Genomic DNA, 25,031 nt, shown 5'->3' with positions numbered 1-25,031 from the left:
ACGGGGCACGAACCCGCGCCCCCCGCATCGGCAGGCGGACTCTCAAGCACTGCGCCACCAGGGAAGCCCGAAACCCACTTTCTTATACCAGTTTTGAGTCTTCCAGAGGATATTGAAGTTTGCCAGATATTGATCAGATCGATCAACTCCTTTCATATATTTATTATACTCTAATATACAAGTGGGTTTAGTTATCTGATGGCCAGTCCTCCTGTCTTCCTTTCCTGTAGATGCTATGGAGGCATCATGAAGAGTTGTCACCATGCAGACTAGCCTCTTGTCTTTCCATATAAGAAGATCACTTCTCCCTTCCATAAGAATGTCATTTCTCCCCTCTGTAGATTTTTAGATTTCTTCTTTAATTGGTTTGGTAGACCATGATTCTCTCTTATAGTCCCACAAACTCTGGTTTTATTTTTCAACAGTATTTCAGATGTGGACACACTGTTGTAATAATTGTCTTTGTAAATATGGTGCCATGAACCAGGATAAGGTTGTAGGACTGATAATATTGTTTCTTGCAGTTTCTTTCCTTCACCCATGTAAATCTCAAGGTATCGTTTCATTTGCGGTAACCATTCTGACCAAAATTCCATATTTTGTAAGTTTTCTGGGAATACAGGTTTTGAATCTGAGTCGTCCTCTCCACTCTATCATTGCCTCCTCAAGTGACAGCTCTTGTTTGGGTATATAGATCAATTGAAATTTTGGTAGAAATACAAAAGAGGGTTAGCTTTTGAAGTTCTGTCTGCAGGAAGTGCAGTTTCTGAGTTATGGTTAAAGTGAAGAAATATCATTATTTGTCTGAACCTTCTTCTTGTCATAATCTTTGGAAAGACAGGTGTTTCAAGTAAGGGATCAGTCGACCGATATTCTTTCCATTGTGACTTTCTTATTTGTCCCATCAAAATTATTAATCCAAGAAACTTCTTCATGTCACTACTGGTTACATCAGTCCATTTTAAATCCTTATCATAGTTTTTATGATTTTTCATTCTGCTGGTGATACAAGTTTGAGAAGTGACCAACTCAAAAAAGTCATTACCAAAAACTGTTATTTCACTAACACTTTGTGGGTTATTACAGTCAGCAGTTACACCTGACACACCTGTAAAATCTTTTAATTCTCATGAAATGTTGTCTTCAATCCACTCTTCTGTAGAAGCAAAGGAACATTCTCCAGCACCATGAGTTTCATTTTCACTTTCCGTATCAGAATCAATCACTAAGGTTTTTTGTCTTTTTGTTGGTCTAATAAATATTCACATTGTGTGAATCAGAACTATATTCTGAAGAACTATCATCTTCTGAGACACTAGTATATATGTTGCTCAATCAGAGAAAGTATCTGCATAAAATTCACCGAAAAAATTCTTCTTCACTCAGAATTTAGCGATGTGTCATTTTTGAAAATTTTACGGTAATAAACTTGAGTTTATAATATACACAAGGTTGGAACAAAAACCTAACAGAGGAAAATGTGAATGACAATGACATCATAAGTTGTCTAATGAACTGTTGATAAATTTAAGCTCTAACAACTTTGCAAGTGGATATTAATTGTATAACTCTCTAAAAACGTATTGATACATCTCTGGTCAATAATGTTCGGGTAACAAGAGACATATTAATACGTCTCCTGTCAATAAATTGTTAACATTTTCTCTTTGTCTTTAATTTTTGTTAATTTGATTAATATGTGCCTTGGCATGGTCCTCCTCAGGTTTACCCTGTATGGGATTTTTTGTGCTTCCTGGACTTGAGTGATTGTTTCCTTTCCCATGTTAGGGAAGTCTCTGGCTATTATCTCTTCAAATATTTTCTCAGGCCCTTGCTCTTATCTCCTTCTGCAACCCCTATAATGTGAATGTTGGTGCGTTTAATCTCGTCCTAGAGATCTCTTGGTTTATCCTCATCTCTTTTCATTCTTTTTCCTTTATTCTGTTTTGTGGCAGTGATTTCCACCAATCTGTCTTCCAGCTGACCTATTCGTTCTTCTGCCTCATTTATTCTGCTACTGATTCCTTCTAGTATATATTTTACTTCAGTTAGTTATTATATTGTTCATCTCTGTCTGTTCTTTAAATCTTCTAGCTCTTCATTAAACGTTGTTTGTATCTTCTTGGTCTGTGCCTCCAATTCTTTTTCTGAGATCTTGGATCATCTTTTTCAGGCAGATTGCCTATCTCCTCCTCACTTAGTTGTTCTGGGGTTTTATCTTGTTCCTTCATCTGGAACATATTTCTCTGCTGTCTCATTTTTTCCAACTTTCTGTGTTTGTGGGCTCTGTTCTGCAGGCTGCAGGATTGTAGTTCTTCTTGCTTCTGATGTCTGACCCCTGGTGGGTGAGGTGAGTCCAAGGGCTTGTGCAGGCTTCCTGGTGCCTTCCCACTGGTGGGTGGAGCTGGATCTTGTCCCTCGTCTCATTGTGGCTTCTTCTTTGTCTTTGGATGTAGAATATCTTTTTTGGTAGGTTCCAGTCTTTTTTTGCTGATGGTTGTTCAGCAGTTATGATTTTGGTGTTTTCATAACAGGAGGTGAGCTCAAGTCCTATTCTACTCTGCCATCTTGTCTTCAATCTCTCTAATATGCTTTCATGTCACAAACCTCAGCTTCTTCCCTCCCACACCTGGTCTAGGTCCAGCCATAAGGAGGCAGAAGTAGGAGGCTGAGGTGAGGCTTGGTGCCCTGGCCACGTGGAGGTGGCACTTACTAAATATTTTCTGATGAATGCTTTGTTACAAGCTGGAGCAAGGCAGGGACCATGATGAGGGGCAGTGGCCACACACGCATGGTTCCAGCTGGCACGGAAATTCACAAGCTGCATGCCCTTGCCTGCCTCTTGTGCATCTCCACTTCTAGGAGCAGGACTGAGGACACAGGGACATTGCATGATGCTTCCCTCCACTTTATGATATTTTTGTTCAAAACATACTATACCCACATACTATACCCATTCACCAACTCATGGCTCATATGTTGCTTCCCTTAATGAAAATGTAATTTTTAATTTCACTTAAAAGCACATTTAAAAAAAAAAATTCTTGAGCTCTTCCCCATCTTGCTATGGCCCATTTCATCCCAACCATAGACAATACAAGCTGTATTTACTTCCAATCACAATGATACATAAAAATTAAAGTGAAAAAAATCCCTGCTGTTTTAAAATGTAACTCCCATCTCTCTCTTCCCACAAGATTTATACAAGTTCCAGAGACTGAGATGCTAAGAAACCATGTCAGTTTTCAGAGTGAGAAACTACAGCATTGACTGACTTAATACTTAGGAACCTAACATTAGATGAGGTTATTGGACCAATTATAAGACATTCAAAAGAAATAGTGCAGAGCCACAGCAACATTTTTACTCTGGGTATAATTTGACTATTAAGATAGAAATAATCTTTTTTTGGATAACAATAAAAACTTTCAGAGGTACAGTCATACTTAACAATGCTTGTAAGTATTATCCATCTTTTAAATCTAGCAATCTTCCATACAAAAATCTGATTAATAAGATCAATGAATTAAGTTTGTGCTCATGTTCAAGTGCAAAGTCTGAACACTCACACATCCTTTTTCGTTGCTCCTCAGATGATTCTAACTGGAGCTCTGCTCTACCCCTGTAACTTTGCTTGTGAATGTTTTGTGCTAATGGAGTCCATTTTTACCACCAAAAAGAAAAAAAAGTCTATTCTTACCATAATTAAGAGCCTCTGGTGCCGTCCATTTAATGGGAATCTGCTTTAAGCCAGAAGATGAATACACTCCACCATCCTCTTGACGAGACATTCCAAAGTCACTGATTTTCAGAACATTATTTTCACCTACCAGACAGTTTCTTGCAGCAAGATCCCTAGGTTACAATAAGACATAGAAAACACCTATTAAAACAAATTGAAAGCCACTTTCACACTTATGACTGACTTCCATGCTTTGCGATTTTACATTTGCAATGTATTCATAATGAGGTTAAGAATGCTTGCAATTTACCAGTCTTTCTCATCTTTTCTGTCATAGGTAAAAATCATCCACAAGAACATTTGCATATGGAACAGGCCACATGCTAATCTCTAGGCACCACATATATTATTTCTATTTAAACAGAAAAACACTGATTCTAGGGTTAATAGAGAAAAATCACAGAGAAGAGACTAAGCAGACTTGGCATTATTTCTCCTTTGACTGGCTTTCCTAGAGCAGCACTAACAGAACTTTCTGTGACAATGGCATATGCTGTCTGGCATGACCTGTGCTGCCCAGTAGGCAGCCATTGGCCACGTGTGACTATTGAACACATGCAATGTGTCTGGTGTGATGGGAAACTGAAATTTTAAATTTTCTTTCAGTTAGTTAACTTAATTTAAATAGCTGCATGTGGCTGCTAAGTAGCCTTTGGCAGTGTAGCCCTAGGATTTCCCAAAGGTTGGAGAATGGTTGAGGTGCCAGAGAGTCCAGCAACTTTTTTTTTTTGCATCTGGGATGTGCGAAACCCTACGTGATGATCTGCCCTGCCTCTCTCTCTCTCAACTTGTCTTGTTCCAGTCTCTCCATAATATGCTGTATTCCAGCCATATTCAGCTTCTTTTTGTCCCCAAACATAGGACAAATCCCCTAAACATGGCAAGCTTATTTCTACCATAGGGCTTTGCACTATACTTCCGAACCTCCCCTGCAGCTAGCTGTGGCCATAATCTAAATACTGGCCAATGAGATATAAGCAGAAGAGTTGTCTAGAATTTTTAGGAAGTTTCTTTAAAAGAAAGGGGAAGTACCATTACATTTCTCCCCTCAGAGAACTCTATCTTGACCACGCTTAACTAATAGGAAAGACAGCAGTGAACAAAACAGACCAAGTACTCTCATTCTAGTAGGGAAGACATTCAATAATCAAATTCATATATGTACATATAAATGTTTAAAGTATATGAGCATGCACACACACAAAGAATATCAGATAATAGGTCAAATGATGTTGAGTGTTAAGAAGAAAAAGAGCTATATAAAGGGAAAAAGATTTACAAGCGGGAATCCTATTTTAGAAAGGTTGTTAGGAAAGGTCTCTTTGATAATGTGATAGTTGATCAAAGACCTGAAGGGAGTTAAGGAACAAGCCATGGGGATATCTAGGTGAAGAGCATTCAAGGTAGAAGGAATAGTAGATACAAAGGCCCTAAAATTGGTTCATGCTTGGTATATTCAAGGAACATCAAGGAAGCCAGCAGAGCTGGAGGGGAATGAGTGAGGGAGAGAATAGCAGATTTAATCAGAGTTAGCCAGGACCAAATAATATATGGCCTTTTAATAGTAGGCTCCTTGGCTTTTTATTCAGCTAGGAGGTAACCAGAGAGTTCTGCACACAGGAGTGACATAATGTGACTTATTTTTTGAAGGATTATATGTTACTATGTGGAGAATGGACTGGCAAGACCAGAGAGACCAGTAAGCAGACTATTTCAGAAGTCTAGGAGAGGTGACGATAGCCTACACTAAGATGAAAGTGGTGGAGGTGATCAGAAGCTATCAGATTCAGAGTATATTTTGAAAGTATCAATATAATCAGCAGGGTTTGCTGGTAGACTGGATGTGGAGTAGGAGAGAAAAAGAGTCATGGATGACCCAAGATATTTTGGCCTAAGCAGCTGGAAGATTGGGGAACTGCGGGAAGAACAAGATTCACAGAGTGTGGCAGAGACAGCCAGTTGCTCCCTAATGTCCATTTCCTCTTCTGTTTTAGTAAAAGTCCTCCATAATTTCGAGGATTGAAGAAAGAGGCTGAGAAGGAGCAGCAAGTGAGGCAGGAGGGAAACCAACAGAGGGGCTGGTGTCCTGGATGCCAAGTGAGGAAAGCTTTTCAAGGGGGAAAAGAAGTTAACTGTCATCTACTACTGAGAAGACAAGAAAGATGAGGACTATGAACTGGCCATTAGATTTGCAAACATGGAATTTAATGAGACACTGACAAGAGCAATCTCAGAGGAGTGGTGGGTACAATAGCGTGACTGGAGTGAGTTCAAAGAGAATGAGAAAAAGAAGTGGAGATAGTGAGTTTAGACACTCTTCTGAGTAAATTTTCTATAAAGGGGTACAGAGAAATGCGGAGGCAACTAGAGGGGGTTTCAGGTCAAAGGAGTTTTCCCCCTAATATGGGGGCTATTACATGTATTTACGCAGACAGGAATAATACTGTATAGAGGGTAAAACTGATGTAGGAAGGGAAAGGTGACAATGGCAGGTGTGAAGCCCTTGAAAAGAGGTGATGGTATCCATCTGTGCTCTTTAGAGCTGTATCCCCAATGTCCAGACTAGTACTTGGCACATAGTAGGTGCTCAATAAATGTTTGTTGAATCAATACATATATATTGTCTTATCCTAGCAGTGATCCCTGCTAAAGGCAGGTCGTCTATTCTATGCTTTCTTTTGTAATTCTTTTCCCCTGAGGAAGAGTCAACAACTTGTTTCTCTTTCAGCTGAGATGGTTTTACATATTTACCTTTGAAATGCACCCCTATATGTCAAACATGACTCAAGGCTTCTAAAAAAAATAAAGTCTAATTTATGGGATTGGTCTTGTAACATAGGAAGTACCTTGAGCAACTGACTTATATCAGTAGTTGACTGGTAATGAGGATATTTCCTCAGGGATTTAAATTAGCCTTTTATGTTTTAGTAGGAACCTTGGGCAATAGTACCTAAACACATTCAGAAAGGAATGTGACAATTTCTACCTTACTAATTTGCTAAGATTGGCTTTATTCATCAGATCCAAGTTTCACAATGGAGAACCTTACAAGAAGCCCAAGGTTAAAATTAAATCTTTGACTTACTTCCCAGCACCCACTGGAAGAGTGAGGGACTCTGGTTTGTTGCTAGACAAAGTGAGTGATAGTGAAATGCTGGTCCATCTTAATCTGTAGGAAGGAACTACATTATATGTGTTCAGGAACACCAAGTCCTACCTATGGCAGAGATGGCCAGAATAAACAATAGCTTTGCCACTTATTTGAGCGGCCTTGGTTAATCTTCGTTTTAGGCATCTAAAAAACACAGCCTAGCTGGGTCAAAGAGGCTAATGGTTGTAAAGTGCTAGTGTGCAATATATGATTCAAAATAAGTCTTAAACAAGCTATTACTGCTGCTGCTGCTACCACTACTACTACAAGAGGACCTGGAACAGTGAGATACAGTTTGTGACCTGCAGTATTTGCAGATGATATGATTTTTAGTTTTACACAGAAAATCTCAAGGAATTTATGTAACAAGAACTAATAAACAAATTTAGCAAAGTTGCAAGTTTAAAAGGTTAATATTAAAAAATATTCTTGCATGATAGCAGCAAACAATTGGAAAATAAAATAAATTCCATTTACAGTAATGCCAATCAAACAAATACCTAAAAATAAGACAATCAAGTTTTTTACACTCACAACTATACAGCTTGACTGAGAAAAAAATAATAAAAGGAAAGACACGTCCATGCTCATGAAGTGGAAGTCAATATTGCTAAGATGGCCAAATTAACCTATAGATTTAATGCACTCTCAGTCATTCTAGCAGACATCTTTGTAAAATTAGACAAGCTAATTTTAAAGGCCATATATGACAAACCCAGAGCTAACATCATTCTCAATGGTGAAAAACTGAAAGCATTTCCTCTAAGATCAGAACAAGACAAGGATGTCCACTCTTGACACCTTTATTCAACATAGTTTTGGAAGTTTTAGCCACAGCAATCAAAGAAGAGAAAGAAATAAAAGGAATCCAAATCAGAAAAGAAGAAGTAAAACTGTCACTATTTGCAGGTGACATGATACTATACATAGAAAATCCTAAAGACATTACCAGAAAACTACTAGAATTCATCAATGAGTTTGATAAAGTTGCAGATACAAAATTAATACACAGAAATCTCTTGCATTCCTATACATTAACAAACAATGAGAGATCAGAGAGAGAAATTAAGGAAACAATCCCATTTGCTGTCGCATCAAAAAGAATAAAATACCTGGCAATAAACATACCTAAGGAGGCAAAACACCTGTACTCAGACAACAATAAGATGCTGATGAAAGAAATCAAAGATGACACAAATAGATGGAGAGATATACCATGTTCTTGGATTGGAGGAATCAATATTGTTAAAATGAATATACCACCCAAGGTAATGTACAGATTCAATGCAATACCTATCAAATTACCAATGGCATTTTTCACAGAACTAGAACAAAAAATTTTACAATTTGTATGGAAACACAAAAGACCCCGAATAGCCAAAGCAATCCTGAGAAAGAAAAACAGAGCTGAAGGAATCAGGCTCCCTGACTTCAGACTATACCACAAAGCTACAGTTTGGTACTGGCACAAAAACAGAAATACAGATTAATGGAACAGGATAGAAAGCCCAGAAATAAACTCATGCACCTATGGTCAACTAATCTATGACAAAGAAGGCAAGAATATACAATGGAGAAAAGACAGTCTCTTCAATAAGTGGTGCTGGGAAAACTGCACAGCTACATGTAAAAGAATGAAATTAGAACACTCTCTAACACCGTACACAAAAATAAACTCAAAATGGATTAAGCACCTAAATATAAGACCAGATACTATAAAACTCTTAGACAGAGCATTCTCTGACATAAATCACAGCAATATCTTTTCTGATCCACCTCCTAAAGTAATGAAAATAAAAACAAAAATAAACAAATGGGACCTAATGAAACTGAAAAGCTTTTGCACAGCAAAGGAAACAATAAAATGAAAAGACAACCCACAGAATGTGAGAAAATATTTGCAAATGAAGCAACAAGGGATTAATCTCCAAGATATACAAACAGCTCATGCACATCGATCCCTAAAAAAACCCAAACAACCCAGTCAAAAAATGGGCAGAAAGCTGGTTTGGGGGTGTTGAATTCCCTTAGCTTTTGCTTGTCTGTAAAGCTTTGGATTTCTCTGTTGAATGTGAATGAGACCCTTGCTGGGGAGAGTATTCTTGGTTGTAGGTTTTTTCCCTTTTGTATACGTATAACTGATTCACTGTGCCATACAGCAGAAACTAAAACAACATTGTAAATCAACTATACTCCAAAAAAAATTAATTAAAAAAAAGGGTGGAAGATCTAAATAGACATTTCTACAAGGAAGACATAGAGATGGCCAGGATGCACACTGAAAGATGATCAACATCACTAATTATTAGAGAAATGCAAATCAAAACTACAATGAGGTATCACCTCACACCAGTCAGAATGGCCATCATCAAAAAGTCTACAAGCAATAAATGCTGGAGAGGGTGTGGAGAAAAGGGAACCCTCCTACGCTGTAATGGGAATGTAAATTGGTATAGCCACTATGGAGAACAGTATGAAGTTTCCTCAGAAAACTAAAAACAGAGCTACCATATGATCCTGCAATCCCACTCCTGGGCATATATCCAGAGAAAACTGTAATTTAAAAAGATACATGCACTCCTATGTTCATAGCAGCACTATTTACAATAGCCAAGACACGGAAGCAACCTAAATGTCCATTGACAAAGGAATGGATAAAGAAGATGTGGTACATATATACAATGGAATAGTACCCAGCCATAAACAAAAAATGAAATAATGCCACTTGCAGCAACACGGATGGACCCAGAGATTGTCATTCTGACTGAAGTCAGTCAGTCAGATAAAGACAAATATCATATGATATCACTTATATGTGGAATCTAAAAAAAAAGAAAATGGTACAAATGAACTTATTTACAAAACAGAAATAGAGTCATAGTTGTAGAAAACAAACTTATGGTTACCAGGGGAGAAAGGGGCAGGGGAGGGATATTGTGAGAGACTGGGAGATTGGGACTGTAATATACACACTACTATATATAAAATAGATAACTAATAAGGACCTACTGTACAGCACAGGGAACCCTCCTCAATACTTTGTAATGACCTATATGGGAAAAGAATCTAAAAAAGTGTGGATATATGTATGTGTATAACTGATTCACTTTGCTGTACACCTGAAACTAACACAACATTGTAAATCAACTGTGCTGCAAATAAAAAAAATAATAGGACATGGACATGTAAAGGTTCTAGAATAAAGTAATTTTAAGAAAGAAGTATAAAGTTGAATGACTTACCTAACCTGATGCTAAATCTCACTATAAAGCTATTGTTATTAATATAGTTAAGTAAAGGAAAATAAGCTATTATAGATCAGTGAAACAGAATAGAGGGTCCAGAAATAGATCACATACGTATGGTCAACTGATTGTGACAGAAGTACAATGGCACTGCAAGGCACACCTCCCAATCTTATTCAGTGAACTGGCTGACACCTCCTCAGAGCCAAATACCATTACTCTTGGTCGGAATGAGCTTTTATTCAGTGCAGCATTTTAGTCATTTGCAGGATTGCAGTGTTAGTACTTTCCTCAGAATAATACCTATGCTTTACAACTACACATACTTCTGTTGTTGTAACTATTTTCACTGCAGCACCAGCTTAGTGTTTTTCCTCTGAAATGACGCTTACAGTTCTATGAGGGACCAAACTAAAACTAATGTAGCGGTATCTTCAATTCAATGTAAATAACGTTTCAGTAACATTTATAGAAAACTTTACTTTCTTTGGGTGGCAGTAAGTTCAAGTGCATGGAAATGGTATCTTTTGGGCATACTCTATGAATTAAAACCTTAGGCCTTCAGGCAGTAAGCATGCCCTGCATACTCACAGCTTGCCTAGTATTCTGAAAAGAATTAAAGGAGATCGGAACGACAGATATGGTCTCTGGGCTGAGAAGCTGACAATCTAATTTGGGAGATAAGGTAGACACACACCTCTGCCCCTTCTCTCCTCTCCATTCCTTTCTTTAGTAAGCTCACAGTTGCCCAGCCCCGGGACAGACACTCTAGGAGACCGCTCATGCCCCCTTCCTCTTCACACATGAAACTGCCAGAGAATAAGTCAGTATGAGCCAGTGTGTTACCAAATGCAAATCCTACAGAAATTCAGAGATGAGAAGTCTCATAACAGGCTGGTATGGTCATTCACAGGAGGTATCGGAGATAGCTGTATCTCACCATGTGCAGAGGGATATCACAGTGAATGCTGCTGGCAGCCGAAAGGATATGGAAATGTTCCACCTATGTCTGCTGAGTAATCTTATTTGAAGACTCCAACTTTTGAGTGTATACCGGGATGTCTTACAAGTTGTACATAATATGTGACAGGCTAATTAAGGATAGAATGAGAACAGAGGACAGTTACAGGAAATCCAACGCCAGCAGGCAATGGAGATGAGCACATTTTCTTTGTTCTCTGGAAAGTACAACAGTGCACATCTTGCTCTGTGGTGATGTTGCTCTCAGGGCAAATACTATGGTAAACCAGGAACAACCAAGAGGTTGGGCCGATGTTCTCCTTTGCTGGCTGCTTTATCCCAAACGTCACTTACTACTTGCAGCTGAGATTCCCCCAAGTCAAGATTTATCCCTCACATAGGAAAGAAGTTAGAGAAATATTTGCTTCTTTTCCCAGTGGGTCTGGATAATACTGAGCCACAAGTAACTATCAGCACTTAGGAGGAGAAAACCTCTTTAAGGCCCTGAGATTTCCTCATTCTAACACACGGCATAAAGCCAACAACCCAGGGGTGGGGGAGAAATGAAGCAGACTTCATCTGCCTTATTATGTTCTGCTAAAGAACAGAATTCTCATATCTTATTACTGCACAACATCTATAACTGATTGATAGTGGAAGCACATTTTGGGGGCATTTAGAGGAGTAGTTAAAAGCAGCAATTTTGAAACATTACATCATTTACTAGCTCTTGGACCTTTAGAAATTTCCTTATGCTTAGCCTCAGCTTTCTCATCTGTAAAGTAGGAATAATAATAGTATCTACCCAAGATTGTTGTGAAAATTACGTAAACTGCTTAGCACAGTAATTGGAAAATAGCCACACAGATGTAAAACTTCACATTTACCACAGTAAAACTTGAATTTTAGCCACAGAAACCATGTGTTGGAGAATCACTGCCTTTTCCCCGCTTCTAATTGGAATATTTGACTATTTTTCTATTTATATAAATATAAAAGCCGTTCAATTTAGTGCTCCTAACAACGATTTATATAGTATTTACTACTTGTCAGGCATGTAAGCTCCTTTCATAAACATCACCTAATTCTTCTAATTAACTGTATTTATGATCTTCATTTTTATAGATGATGAAACTCACGCCCAGAGAGTGAAGTGACTGCCTAAGGTTACACAGCCCACAAGGGGGTGAGGTGGGGAGAATCAGGAATTGGACCCCAGCAGCCCAGCCTCAGAGCCTGACATTTTAGCCACCTGTTATCATGCCTCAACACATTTTGTAATTCTCTTTTGGAATGTAATCCAATTACATACCACTTAATCTACAGCCAATGGCTACAATTTCTGAATTTTAAATAACAAAAGAGTTAAAATTGGTTACCTTTAAGAAAAGAAGTGACACTTCAAACTCTCTCCCCTCTCAAAAGTGAAAAAAAAAAAAAACCCAAATAATCTATATAATAAGCACATGAAAAACCCATTTTCTGAAGAAGCCAAGAGTCACTAACTGCTTTAAAACAATATACATGATTGTTTTGATGGAAAGAGAGTAGGATTGCCTGTTTCTTGTTGGAAAATTTTGCACATGATAACAGAAATAGAACTATAAACCGTCTGACAGAGCACACCAGCAAATGGAGGTGGGGCAAGATGGCGTATCTTTGGCAACAGAGCTGGCACCTAGGGGTCGGTTTTATACCAGCTGATACTAAAGCCACTATTTAGCTGACAGTGATGGGATCAGAGATTAGACAAAAAAGAGATGACCAGCCAGATCCTCCTGCCAATTACACGTTGCTTATTTCCACTTCAGAATCTACCTTATCTTTCCTTTGAATAAAGTACATGTAAATGTGAAAATCTCTCTCCATTTCTTGTTTTCAGTTGCACCCGTGACTTCACTCCCAGTTTTCCACTGGTCACATTGTTCCTCACCACCTCTCTCTCTCTTCCCTTTGCAACTTCCTCCATCACACTTCATACCTCTCGCTTGGTGAGCTCTGTGCCCAGTGTTAATGGGGCACTTATTTCTAAAAGCACAGGCCCCAAAGGAAGCCCCAGCTGCAACACTGTGAAAATTAGCCCCATTATTAAACTGTGCTTTTCCTGTTCCTTTGAAAAATTGTTGAGTGTCACAGACTTCTGGGAGGTTGGAAGGAAAGTGCTGCTTCTGTGAACTCAGTAGCAGACCATGTGTGGAGGGAAGGTCAGAGTGTAATTTAGGCCTTTTTGCTCAGGGCTGGTCCAGTGCCCTGTGGGTTTATATGGTGAGAGCCAATGGACCCCTGAAATCCCTGTCCTGCTGCCCACCAGGACACTTAGAATCCTCAAGATCTGAGTATCTTCATTTACTTAAAGCCTCTGCAAAAATACGAATATGTTACCTGTGGGGAGGGAGGCATGTGTTACCTTTTACTCACATTTTGCCATAAATTATTCCAAGAGATAATTGAATAGACATCATACAAAATCTTAGGGATGATAGGGCAGGCATGTTCTGACAGTGAGAAGAAAGAAGAGAAAAGGTAAAATCGAGTAACAAGAACTGGCTGAGGAGAGCCGGCCTGGGCAGGGTGTACAGCGGGCTCTTAGGGGAAAGTCAATCCAGGCACTGGGTGAATATATGAGTGTGATGGGGCTTTGGGTGTGGGCAAAATGCAGCTACAACTTCTAAAAAAGCTGTCTAGGGCTAGCTCTAGTGTATTTATTCTAAACCAGGTGACTCTCTTTCTCAACAGCAAAGGAAGATCACCACTGGAGGCTTAGCTGCCTCAAGCACTGAATCTGCTTATACTGGAGTAATGCTCCACTGGGCTGCATTCTGTGGAGAAACAAGAGGACTTCGGTGATCTCCTCTAATGAGGCCGCTGCCTGAGTACTGGGGCATGAAACAATTGAGTCCTTGCCTGACAGAGCTGGCTGCATGAGAACCACTTATGGAAGCTCCTGGAAGTCACGTGCCTTTACTTACAATGGACATGTTCAGCACATAGAGAAGTGCTTACTTCTTTTGGCCCTTTCATCTCCTTCCCTTGGGCAACAAGAGAATTCCGGTTGGCCATGCACAAGTACAGACTCCACATATTCTTTTATTTAGCTTATAAATCAATTCCTGGATAGTTAGTTAGGTAAAGAAAGGGAACTCATACTAAATATGGATATTGGAAAAACTTCAGAACCAAACACATAGTGATAAAACTTGCTTCAGTCCTCAATTTACCTGAAAAACCCAAGGGGAACTTTCTTTGTATTTAACTACTGTGATTAATCTGGATGGTTTATAGTTTTATAAAGCTCTATTTGTATGGTCAGAAATAAATCTCTCATTTACCATTTTCTGCTATCACCTGAGGGCCACGTTGTGAAATTGGATACCTAGAGACCACTACAGATTTTAAATAAATATTGATCTAATGTTGAATCTATTAATAAAGAGTCTGGCCAACAGGAACTGGGGCATGGTGGGTGGGGAGGAGGGCAAATTAAAAAACATTGATGGCAAGTAAATGTTTAAATCTCTTTCGTTCACAGAAATGTATCAAATCCCAGTGAGTAGTTCAACAACAAAACAGAGCTGTCTTAAGCATGCACATTAAAGGCCAACAGCTGTCTTGAGGCTGCAATAAAATGTGTTGCAAGGACTTGCCTCCAAAGTTAGCCTCAGTACTAATGGCAAGAGCCTCTACTCCTAAAAGACTTCCGGAGGGGAGATTTAAAAAGTATCCAACCACTCCTAGGGCTTCCCTGGTGGTGCAGTGGTTGACAGTCTGCCTGCCGATGCAGGGGACGCGGGTTGGTGCCCCGGTCCGTGAAGATCCCACATGCCGCGGAGCGGCTGGGCCTGTGAGCCATGGCCGCCGCTGAGCCTGCGTGTCCAGAGCCTGTGCTCCGCAACGGGAGAGGCCACAACAGTGAGAGGCCCGCATACCGCAACAAAACAAAACAAAACAAAACAAAAAAAATCCAACCACTCCTATTCTGAGAGTATGAGAAATGAGAACAAAAGCCACTTGCCTGGGTGACTAATGATACAACCTACACTGTTACACTTGGATGCGGTAAGTTACTCTGAGCAACAGGTAGAAAAAAGTGACAAAATCACTCCTTACTAAAGAGTCATCAAGATAATAGCAACCATTTGTTGAGTGTTTTATATGTGTCAGGTACAGTTTTAGATCTTTTTCAAATAACTGATTTTCGATTAATACTCAGCTTCATGCATACTAATCTGAACTTTAGATACATTTCTGATTTTTCCAAAAGCAATAATGAAAACATCTCCACTGTTGGGAGTTCTGGACAAGGGGCTGGAGACTTGAGTACTCACCAGTGTTTTCCTTAACAAGATGTGTAAACGAGTACATCACACATCATTTTCCTGGACCTTGGAAATGAGAGCACCAGTTCTTGACTTTTTTTGAGCATAAGGGTTCCCACATACTATCCAACAGTTTTATGGTTCCTTTGTACCACACCTACCCTGATGTGAGAGGTGTATGTTTTATAATGGCTGACAGAGAAAATACAATATAATGGAAAGGCTACTAGGGATTCAAAGATGTTTTGAAACAAATTTGTATTAATCACAACAGTATAAAATAGTACTGCATATAGTTATATACAAATATATTATTCTGTCTCAAACAATGCTTGATGTACACTTGGAACACTTGCAATAAGTTGGAGGAACCAGTGGTCCGTGGTCCACCACTTGGTGGCCAGCACGTGGTCCTTTCAACTAACATTCTGTAAGCTCTAGGTTAAAGGTATTGTCTTACTGTAACTGGCTGGATGAATCTAGCCACACAGTGATGCTAGATGATCCTGGTGAAGAGTTTTCCACCTTTCCATTGCAAGAGTGATTGCCAACAGCTGATGAATGGAAGTAAAGCTGGGGGGGTAAGTTATAAGTTACAAGCTATGACCAAGGAAATACATTTCTCAACCCTGTAAGAATAAGAGTGACAATTTATTTAGCACCTAGTATGTGTCAGGCATGATACCAGGAGCTTAACCTATTATCCCTAACCCCTATTTTAAGTGTAAGTATCTCTACTATACCAATGAAGAAACTGAGGCTCAGAGATTAAATAACTTGCTCAAGAAAATATAGCTGCTAAGTGGCTGAATATGGAATCTGTCTTGTTCCAAAGCCTGTGTGCTTTCAGTATTCTACAATGCTGAGTATTCTGGCTCCTTTGAACTACTGTTCATTTTTATCTTGACAAAACTTATACAGTAAATCCCCTACATACGAACCTTCACGCTGCTTTCAAAGATGCGAATGTATTATAAACCTATTACCGTACAGTACTATATAGCCGATTGTGTTAGTTGGGTACCTAGGCTAACTCTGTTGGACTTGAGAACAAATTGGACTTATGAATGTGCTCTCGGAACGGAATTTGTTCATATGTAGGGGACTTACTGTACTCTGCAATCTCTGAGTAGATAGATTTCTGCCATTTTGTTCCTGAGACTTGACTTCTATTCCATTTAAGTTTGATGAAATAGAGCCCCTGATCAGTGCGTAGGCTCTAGAATATACACTATATTGAGAGGACTAAAGTAAACATTATTTTTTCTATTCTATTTTATTTTTCTACTCTGTATAAAGGCACATAACAATTCCTCCAAAACCATTTGTTGTTTATACTTTCACTATATGATACACATACACTGGTGCCTAAATTAGGACATAAAAGGCACATAAAGAGGAGAGCAACTGTGTAATCTTTGATGCACGAGGTGCCACAATGAGCTTCAACATCATTTAAATTTTTAAGGTCTGCAAAATGTTCAGTTACTAATGAACAAACACACTCTAATTACAATGGAACGCACCTAGATTTAGATACTGAATGATCTGCAGATGGTTAACCCTTTGCAGGATAATAATCTCTGTGCAAGGGATGCCACAGACTTTGCACTTTGCTGAGAGGGTCAATAATGGATTATGTCCTCCAAATGCCCTGCCCCTCAATTCTTCCAACCAGACAGAGCTACTTGGTCAAGCTGCACGTTTGCCTCTGGTCTGGTGATGCTTAGTAGATTCTTAGGCCATACTCTTAGCCAAGTAGGAAGATGGCCGTGTCTGGCATGCTAACACAAAAAGTGTCTTTAGAACAGTTTGAGCCTCTATGTACAGAGGGGAAATATCTAATCACATTTACTGTGGCAACAGTATCCTGCTCATGGAAAACATTTTTCAGTGTTTATAGGAATTCAAGAGAAGTAATGACTTTCTTCCATGTATCTGAACAGTTCTTTCCTTGCCTCCCATTTACATTCTTTTAAAATGAAATTTTCATTATTCCCATTTCAATGTCTAATGTTGTTTTCTAGGTTTATGACGTGATATCCCAGGTGACTTTATTATAAATTTCCCTTCAGTCCTATGATTGCTTTCAGCATATGAAAGCCAAATAGGAGAGCCAAAGTTATGAATAAGGTCTAAGCCAAAGTTATGAATAAGGTCTATTATAATAATTCATTTTTATCTTGAAACAAAGATTTGAAATTGAATTTCTTTTCTGTCTCTCTATATTTTCTTTCCATAGTCAGGAGAGCTTGCTTTATCTTCGCTCATTTTTAATTCTATATTATGTTTGATAAGACTGTTTTTGTGGTATTACATTGAGACTTGATTTCATATATGTAACTATTTTTCTCTTGTACTTCTACAAGATAAAAGTTTTAAAAAATGTTCACCAAATGTCCTTCTATGATTAATGATTATTCGTTCTGTGATTCTTTGATGTAGTCCACACAAAATCTGCATTTTGCTTTCATGAGGGATTACCTGTCTGAGCAAATATTAACTTTGCATACACATGTGTCCTTTTGGTGTCTTACCAACTTGCAGACGCCAGTTACATAAAACAAAAGTGTCTGAAAGACTCAAAGTGGACAAAATACTAATTTATATAAATGTAAAGCCTACCATGCCTAAAGGATTCCACATATTTTTTCAAATTACAGTCATCTCCAAACTGTCAGAGGAAAATGTGACAGTTGCTTTAACAACATTCAGGACAGTGTACAGCAATGGGGGCAAATCAAAGTGGCTATCCCTGGATCTTGGTGAAATTACATGTAAAATAATCACCTATGTGGAAACAACTAGGACACAGGATTTTTAAATTCCATGAAATAACCGAATTGTTCCTTTAGTGCCATCAATTGAATCTTAGCTGACATTAGGTAATAGTTGAGCCTGTTAGATTATTCAAAGTATTTTTAAAGCAAAGGAATTAGGGGCTACATTTGCAAACAGACTTTCCTTACTAAGATCTTGTTATTTTGGCACAAATGGCCATTAATCTGACATTAAATGCATGCCACAAGACAAATATATATCTTAGACTATGAGGCCCAACATTTTTAATAACAATGATGGTAGAGAAAAGAGATGAAATCATTTCTGTTTTTTTGACCTGGGAACTGATTAAGGAAGCACTACTAAGTCTCTATTATACAGATGAGTTTATAGTTTCTAAGAACCCGGCATTCTATAGTTACTGTTTGATACAGACAAAAACTCTTACTACTTTACATCAAAAAGACATACTTGTAATTTACTTTGTACTTTTAAAAGTACTGTTCCATTAATCTTAGAATCTAGCTGTAAAAAGTACATAAAACAGAGTATCCATACATGCATTGTATGTACATCTCAACCAATCAGCCCACCATTAGTTCAACTTCTTTTTATTAAGGCCTTAATAGGTACTGGCTTCTCTGCTATGTGCTGCAGATAAAGATAAACCTAATTCCTTCTCTCAGGGAATTAAATATTACAAGAAGAAATAGCTATGCTAGTACATACATTACAATATTAGAAATTACAAGTTTGAAAATTAGGAGTGGGCTCTCAGAGACAGACGTGGTACGAAAACTATGGCCACAGTATTTTGTACTTCTCCATCCCTTGTATCTAGGCTAACTTGTGACTTCAATGAGCAGACGTGGCAGAAGTAATATTATGAAGTGCTGGAGTGTAGACCTCAGGAGGCCTTGCAGCATCCACTTTTGTCTTCCTGGAACAGTCCTGACACCATGTAAAAAAGCACGGGTGAGAAACCATAATATAGAGAGAGGACCACCCTACAGTAAGCAGGAAGGCCCAGCCATGTGAGTGAGGCTATATTAAACGCTCTGGCCCTAGTCAAGCTACTAGATGTATGTGACCCCGGGGATAAAAGCAGAAAACCATTCAGCTGAGCCCAGGCCAAACTGCTGACCTGAACTGATGAAACAAAAATAAGAAATGGTTGTTGTTTTAAGCCACTATGTTGGGGGTAGTATTTGATGTAGCAATAGATAATTGGAACAGCAAGCTTATCAACAGCATTGAGAACGAAAGTTCAACAGTGAGGATGGGTAGGGCAGAGTTGGGGGCAAGAGACCAAAGAAAAATTATCACTGTTCATGAAAGGTCTGAATCTGCTACCTGCTTCTTTCTTAGCCATACCTAATAGAGAATTGCTGCAGGCACCTTCTTATTGGTGCAATAATTTCTCTTTGCTTGGATTCTGATCCTCAGCTTTGAACTTGTTTTCTCATCTAAGTTTTTATGGTCCACATAGCTTTTATGGGCTGAATTTTCCCTTTCAAGCTTTTTGCACTAATGACTGCCAGGTTATTTGACTAGTATCTCTTCTAGACATTGCTCCTTTGTGTCCAGAAAATGATATGTTCCCAGAGGGCTCCACCTGGTCCCAAGCTTCTGTACTACCAACCACTTTTAATGTGATATAATGAGAAGAAAAATAAATTTACGCTATCTGGCACATGGAAGCCAGTTAATTTAGAGGTAAACTTCTCTGAGATGCTTTGAGGGAATTTTGGTATCAGATTAGAACAAATCAGAGTAAGTGATATGATATGGATAATGTTGCCCCTGAGTCATCAATAAAGGTGAACGATTATGGGGAATACCTGATATCAGAAAGTAGGAAAATGTGTTAGGCAGTTTATAATTATTTCCATAAAAGATTTAAAATTGACAAAGAGAAGGCCAAGTGATAAAATAAATTGATTTGATTCCCTCAAAAATATGTATTTTGCACTTACTATTTGCCAGGCACTCTTTTAGGCAAAATGGTGACAAGACACACAAAAATTCATGTCCTTATGGAACTTACATTCCTTTGATACAAACTAGGTAAATGATACATTATCAAATATGATACATCTAAAAGAATTACTCAAGGACATACTCGATATAATATAAAAAGGGAAGCCATAAAAGAGAAAGAAGTAGTGAGCAAAAAACAGCAGGAGCAAAGACATGAGTGACACTATTATGTCTAAATAATTGTTGATCCATTCTGTTAAAAAAAATCCTGTATGTCTTCAACATGCTAAATGGAAGGGAGGAGGTGGGAGGGAGTGGGATGAACTGTGCTAAGGGCATCAGCCTGCTCCCACCAGAAGAGAAGAGGATAGAATGTAAAAAAGATCAGGTGTAAGAAGTGCATGCTAACAAACAAAAGCAGTTGTGGCAATACTGCCATCAGAAAGCAGAATGGAGGAAAAAAGAGCACCAAAAGAATAAAAGAACTATATTTCTAAAAAAGTAGAATTCACCAAAATGATACATGTTAATGATACTAAATGGGGCATGCAGCAAACAGTGAAAACAACAGGAAATCTAGACATATCATGAGTTAAGGGCAAAAACAAAAGCAGCATAATTTAATATAGACACAGAACTGGTTTAGAAGGGGTCAATGTATAAACATGGAATAGATGAAATGTCAGCAGTATCAGCAGAGATGGAATGAGACAGGATCAGAAGCAATTATCAAACAGGGACCAGAGGACCTGCGTTCCAAGCAAACAGCAACTTAAACACTGGTAAAGGAAAATGGAGGCCACCTTGGAGTATTTTAATAATACTATCACTAATGGAAGAGAGGGCATTCAGATTCAATCCATGCGGAAACAATCAGAGTAATTATGGAATCCCACACTATACCAGTATGCGGTCTGACTATTAAACAGGAATGATGTCATTTTGTGGAGAAGTTGTGCCTGTTTCACTGCTTGGCTTATTTGAAGCAAGGCTGATTGGGGCCTCTGGGAGCACCTTATTGGGAGCAAATCTGTCTTTGAGAAAGAATGGGCAAATCTTCTACTAGGTCTTTACAGCTATAATCTCAGAACCAATTATTATTATTTTTAAAGCTAATAACTAGCTTAGGTTTTCTGCAGTTTAGTTCTTTTGGTGACTGATTCTATTAATACAGTAATAGGCAAAATAACCATTATGCAGACACTGATTTTATTTTCTGAATGTTCCTATAATCCATTATATTAGCTGGAGAATAGACATGTAAATCTCATCAAATTGCCATGTGATAAACAATGAAGTTATTGTCTAAAGTCATACCAGGCACCCAAACTATTCTACAAAGGTTTTTTTTGTTTTCATATTCTGAATTATATCTATGTCAGATTATCAAAGAATATACTAAGTGGCAGTCATGTTTTAAAATGAATGTTGAATATTTTCTTTAAAAGTGAATTTTATCTACTAAAAATAATTTTGTTCTTTTTTTCTGATAGTAGTGGAAGGGCAGATGTTTATTTTTATACCAATATCCAAACTCTTTTTCCTCTAAAATTTGCCTCACCAAAGTTCTCTCCAACAATAATAACAAAGAATTCTACTCATACTGAATGGTTCAGGAAGATGATTCATGATAAAGAAAAATCTTCCTGTTCCAAAGGATATGTGGCAGAAAGATAGAGACCACACTCAAAGAAAGGATCATTATTTACTAAAAACTCAAAAGCATCTATTGGGTTTAATAAAAGGCCAATAGTGTACAAGAGGGTGACAGTCAGTGGATAAACATTTTAGTTGACAATGTAATTAAGAAAAATAAGAAAATACTGGAGAAAGTGGGTCCAAATTATTTAGCAGATGAAATAGCAGAATTTCTGTCCAGAGGAATTTTTAGGATGTTAGCATATAGAGAGATGACAGGATCTCTTTTCTGGGAATGTTTAAGAAAGGGTAAGATGATTGATTCAGCAAACATTTCCTGGGCACCAAATATGTAGCAAGTACTGTGCAGTGTTGCAAAAAACCAGGTTCTGTCCTTAAGGAGTTTATCCAGTGGTAGTAACAAGTGATCTTGTAGGAGAGACAGTAGAGGTCTACAGAGGGCATGATGGGCACAGAAGGGGAAGGAGGTAGGAGAAGGATGCTCAGAAATGCTTCAGGCTTGAAGAGAGCCTTGCTAATGATTACATGTTTTCTAGGGCAATTAGCCAGACATAAAAACTATGTTTGACATAACCCAGGAAAAAAAATCTCTCAATCTTGTCCTTACATAGAGGATCAACTAAATAACTTCCAGTGCTATCAAATTAACGTCATGGAATTCTCTGAACTTTGCACTAAGTTCTAGCCGAATTTAAATATTTGTTGTCTAAAACCTTAAAAGAGTTATTTCAAGCCCTACGCGTGTCTGAAACTTCACATTTCACCAGGCAAACAAATAAAAAGGTTTTGACATTTTTTTCTAAAGGATGGCATGAAAGAGGTAAGTATAGGACATCTAAGGAAATATTCTTATAAATGTTACTAAAAAGTCAGAGGAAAAGGAAAAGGTAGACAATTAAAAGGGGATTCCCAATGTATTTTGACCTCCAGGAAGAGATGAGATAGGAATGAAACTGGGAGTCCCCAGAAAAGGCAATAGGATATATTCTGACCAGAAGGTGTGCAAAGCCAGAAACAGGCAGATAAGGAAGTAAAGAACCAAATGGGAAGAGTGAGAAATGGTCCCAAGTCAGCACAAACAAGAGGCAGGCACGGTGCAGGTCTTAGATCTGAAAGCAAGAACTAAACTATAAAACTTTCAGAGGGACTTTCCCTGGCAGTCCAGTAGTTAAGACTCTGTGCTTCCAATGCAGAGGGTGTGAGTTCAATCCCAGGCTGGGAACCAAGATCCCACATGCTGCGCCGTGTGGCCAAATAAATAAATAAATTTTTTTAAAACGTTAAAAAAAAACTTTTAGAAAGAAAAACATAGGAGAAAATCTTTGTCACCTTGGTTACAAAGGAGTTCTTAGATATGTTACCAAAAGCATGATGTGTAAAAGGAGAAAGTGATGGATTAACGTTCATTAAAATTAGCAACTTCTCTTGAAAAGAAAAACAAGGAAAGGACAAGCCACACCTTGAGAGAAAAAATTTATAAAATTTCTGTCTGATAAAGGACTTGTTTCCAAAAAATATAACAAATGTTTACAAACTTAAAAACAGGACAAAAGCCTGATTAACAAAAATGGGCGAGAGATTTGAACAGACACTTCACAGAAGAAGGCATATGAATGGCAAATAAGCACGTGAAAATAAACTCAGTATCATTAGTCATTAGGGAAGTAAAATAAAAATTAAACCCATAATGAGATAGCACTCATTCCCACTAGAAAAACTAAAAAAAGATTAACAGTAACAAGTGTTACTTATTGTAGGGAGAAAGTGCTTCTCTCATACATAGTTGGTGGGCATGCAAAACAGAACAGAACTTGAAATACAGTTTGGCAGTTTCTTATAATTTTTTTCCATGCAACCCAGCCATTCAGCTTCTAGATATTTACTCAAGAAAAAAAAAAACATATATTCACACACAGACACATATGAATATTCACAGCAACTTTGTTTATAATAGGCCCCAAGTGGAAATAATCCATATGTCCATCAAACTGGTGACTGGAAAAACAAACTGTAGTATAAAATGGAATACTACTCAGAATTTAAAAGGAAAAAACTATATGCAACAACATGGATGTATTTCAAAAGCATTATGTTTTTAGTGAACAAAGCTAGAACAAAAGGCTAGTATATGCTAAATAATTCCGCTTACCTGAAATTTTAGGAAATTATAAACTATAAACTATAGAGATAGAAACAGATTAGTGGTTCCCAGGGCCAGGAGTAGGAGAAGGGGACTGACTACAAAGTGGTACAGGGAACTTTTGGGGGTGATGGAAGTGCAGTGCTGCTTACAAGGACTGTACACATTGGGTAAAACTCATCAAACTGCATCCTTAAAATAAGTGCATTTTCTTGTATTTAAACTATATCACAATAAAGATAATTAAAAATATGTAGGACATCTGAAGATTCTTACAAATATATTTCATCATAAAGTTAATGGTGTTATTATTAATAAAGAACTTGGGATAGCATGTTACTTTGGGATTTCTATTTTTTTTAACATCTTTATTGGAGTATAATTGCTTTACAATGGTGTGTTAGTTTCTGCTTTATAACAAAGTGAATCAGTTATACATATACATATGTTCCCATATCTCCTCCCTCTTGCGTCTCCCTCACTTTGGGATTTCTTTACACAGGATTTCAAAATAATTTAGGGGACACACAGTCAAATAATTTATTCTTAAGTTAAACCAAGCAAATAAAATTATTAAAATACTGTCTCTCTTTAATCTGTGAAGATGCTTCTGAGGATAAATTTTCTGCTTTCTTTACTATCTTGGCGAGAGTTTTGTTCACTCATTTTCACAGGAACGGTACCCTTGTAACCAGTGTTTGTTAGTGAAGGGGTATTTGTCTAATGCTGAACAGCTAATTGTCTTTATGGCGCTTATATTTTCTATTGTGGTCTTTTTTTGTAAAATAGTCAAACGAAAATTCAATAAACTATCTTCGTATCACTTTATTTTAAGGAGATTATCCCATAAAAAAAGGGGTTGTTTGCATTAATACCCAAATGGAATCCCTTTATTTTCCTTTAAGGGCTTATAATGCCAAACTCTTACCAAAGAAACCAAACACTACAACTCATAACTTAGAGATTGAGTTATACTATTAAGTGTTACATAACTCATCATTTATCTATTTTTTATATTTATATTTTTAAAAAGGATACTAACAGTACAAAAAGGACT

At 37.8% G+C, this 25,031-nt stretch overlaps 1 protein-coding gene across 2 annotated transcripts in view; it reads right to left on the bottom strand.

Annotated features, from left to right (window-relative positions):
- Window positions 1-25,031, bottom strand: part of FER (FER tyrosine kinase) — a 474,424-nt gene that overhangs the window by 20,454 nt on the left and 428,939 nt on the right. For both annotated transcript variants that reach the window (XM_007462584.1, XM_007462585.1), the window contains one exon: window positions 3,701-3,855. In XM_007462584.1, the coding sequence (XP_007462646.1) occupies window positions 3,701-3,855 (155 nt within the window). The remainder of the gene's footprint in view (window positions 1-3,700; window positions 3,856-25,031) is intronic.

Source organism: Lipotes vexillifer, unplaced genomic scaffold (assembly GCF_000442215.2).
Source record: "Lipotes vexillifer unplaced genomic scaffold, Lipotes_vexillifer_v1.1 scaffold710, whole genome shotgun sequence".
NCBI lineage: Eukaryota > Metazoa > Chordata > Mammalia > Artiodactyla > Lipotidae > Lipotes > Lipotes vexillifer.
The sequence above is the reverse complement of the archived record's forward strand: the minus strand, read 5'-3'. Positions and strand labels throughout refer to the sequence as shown.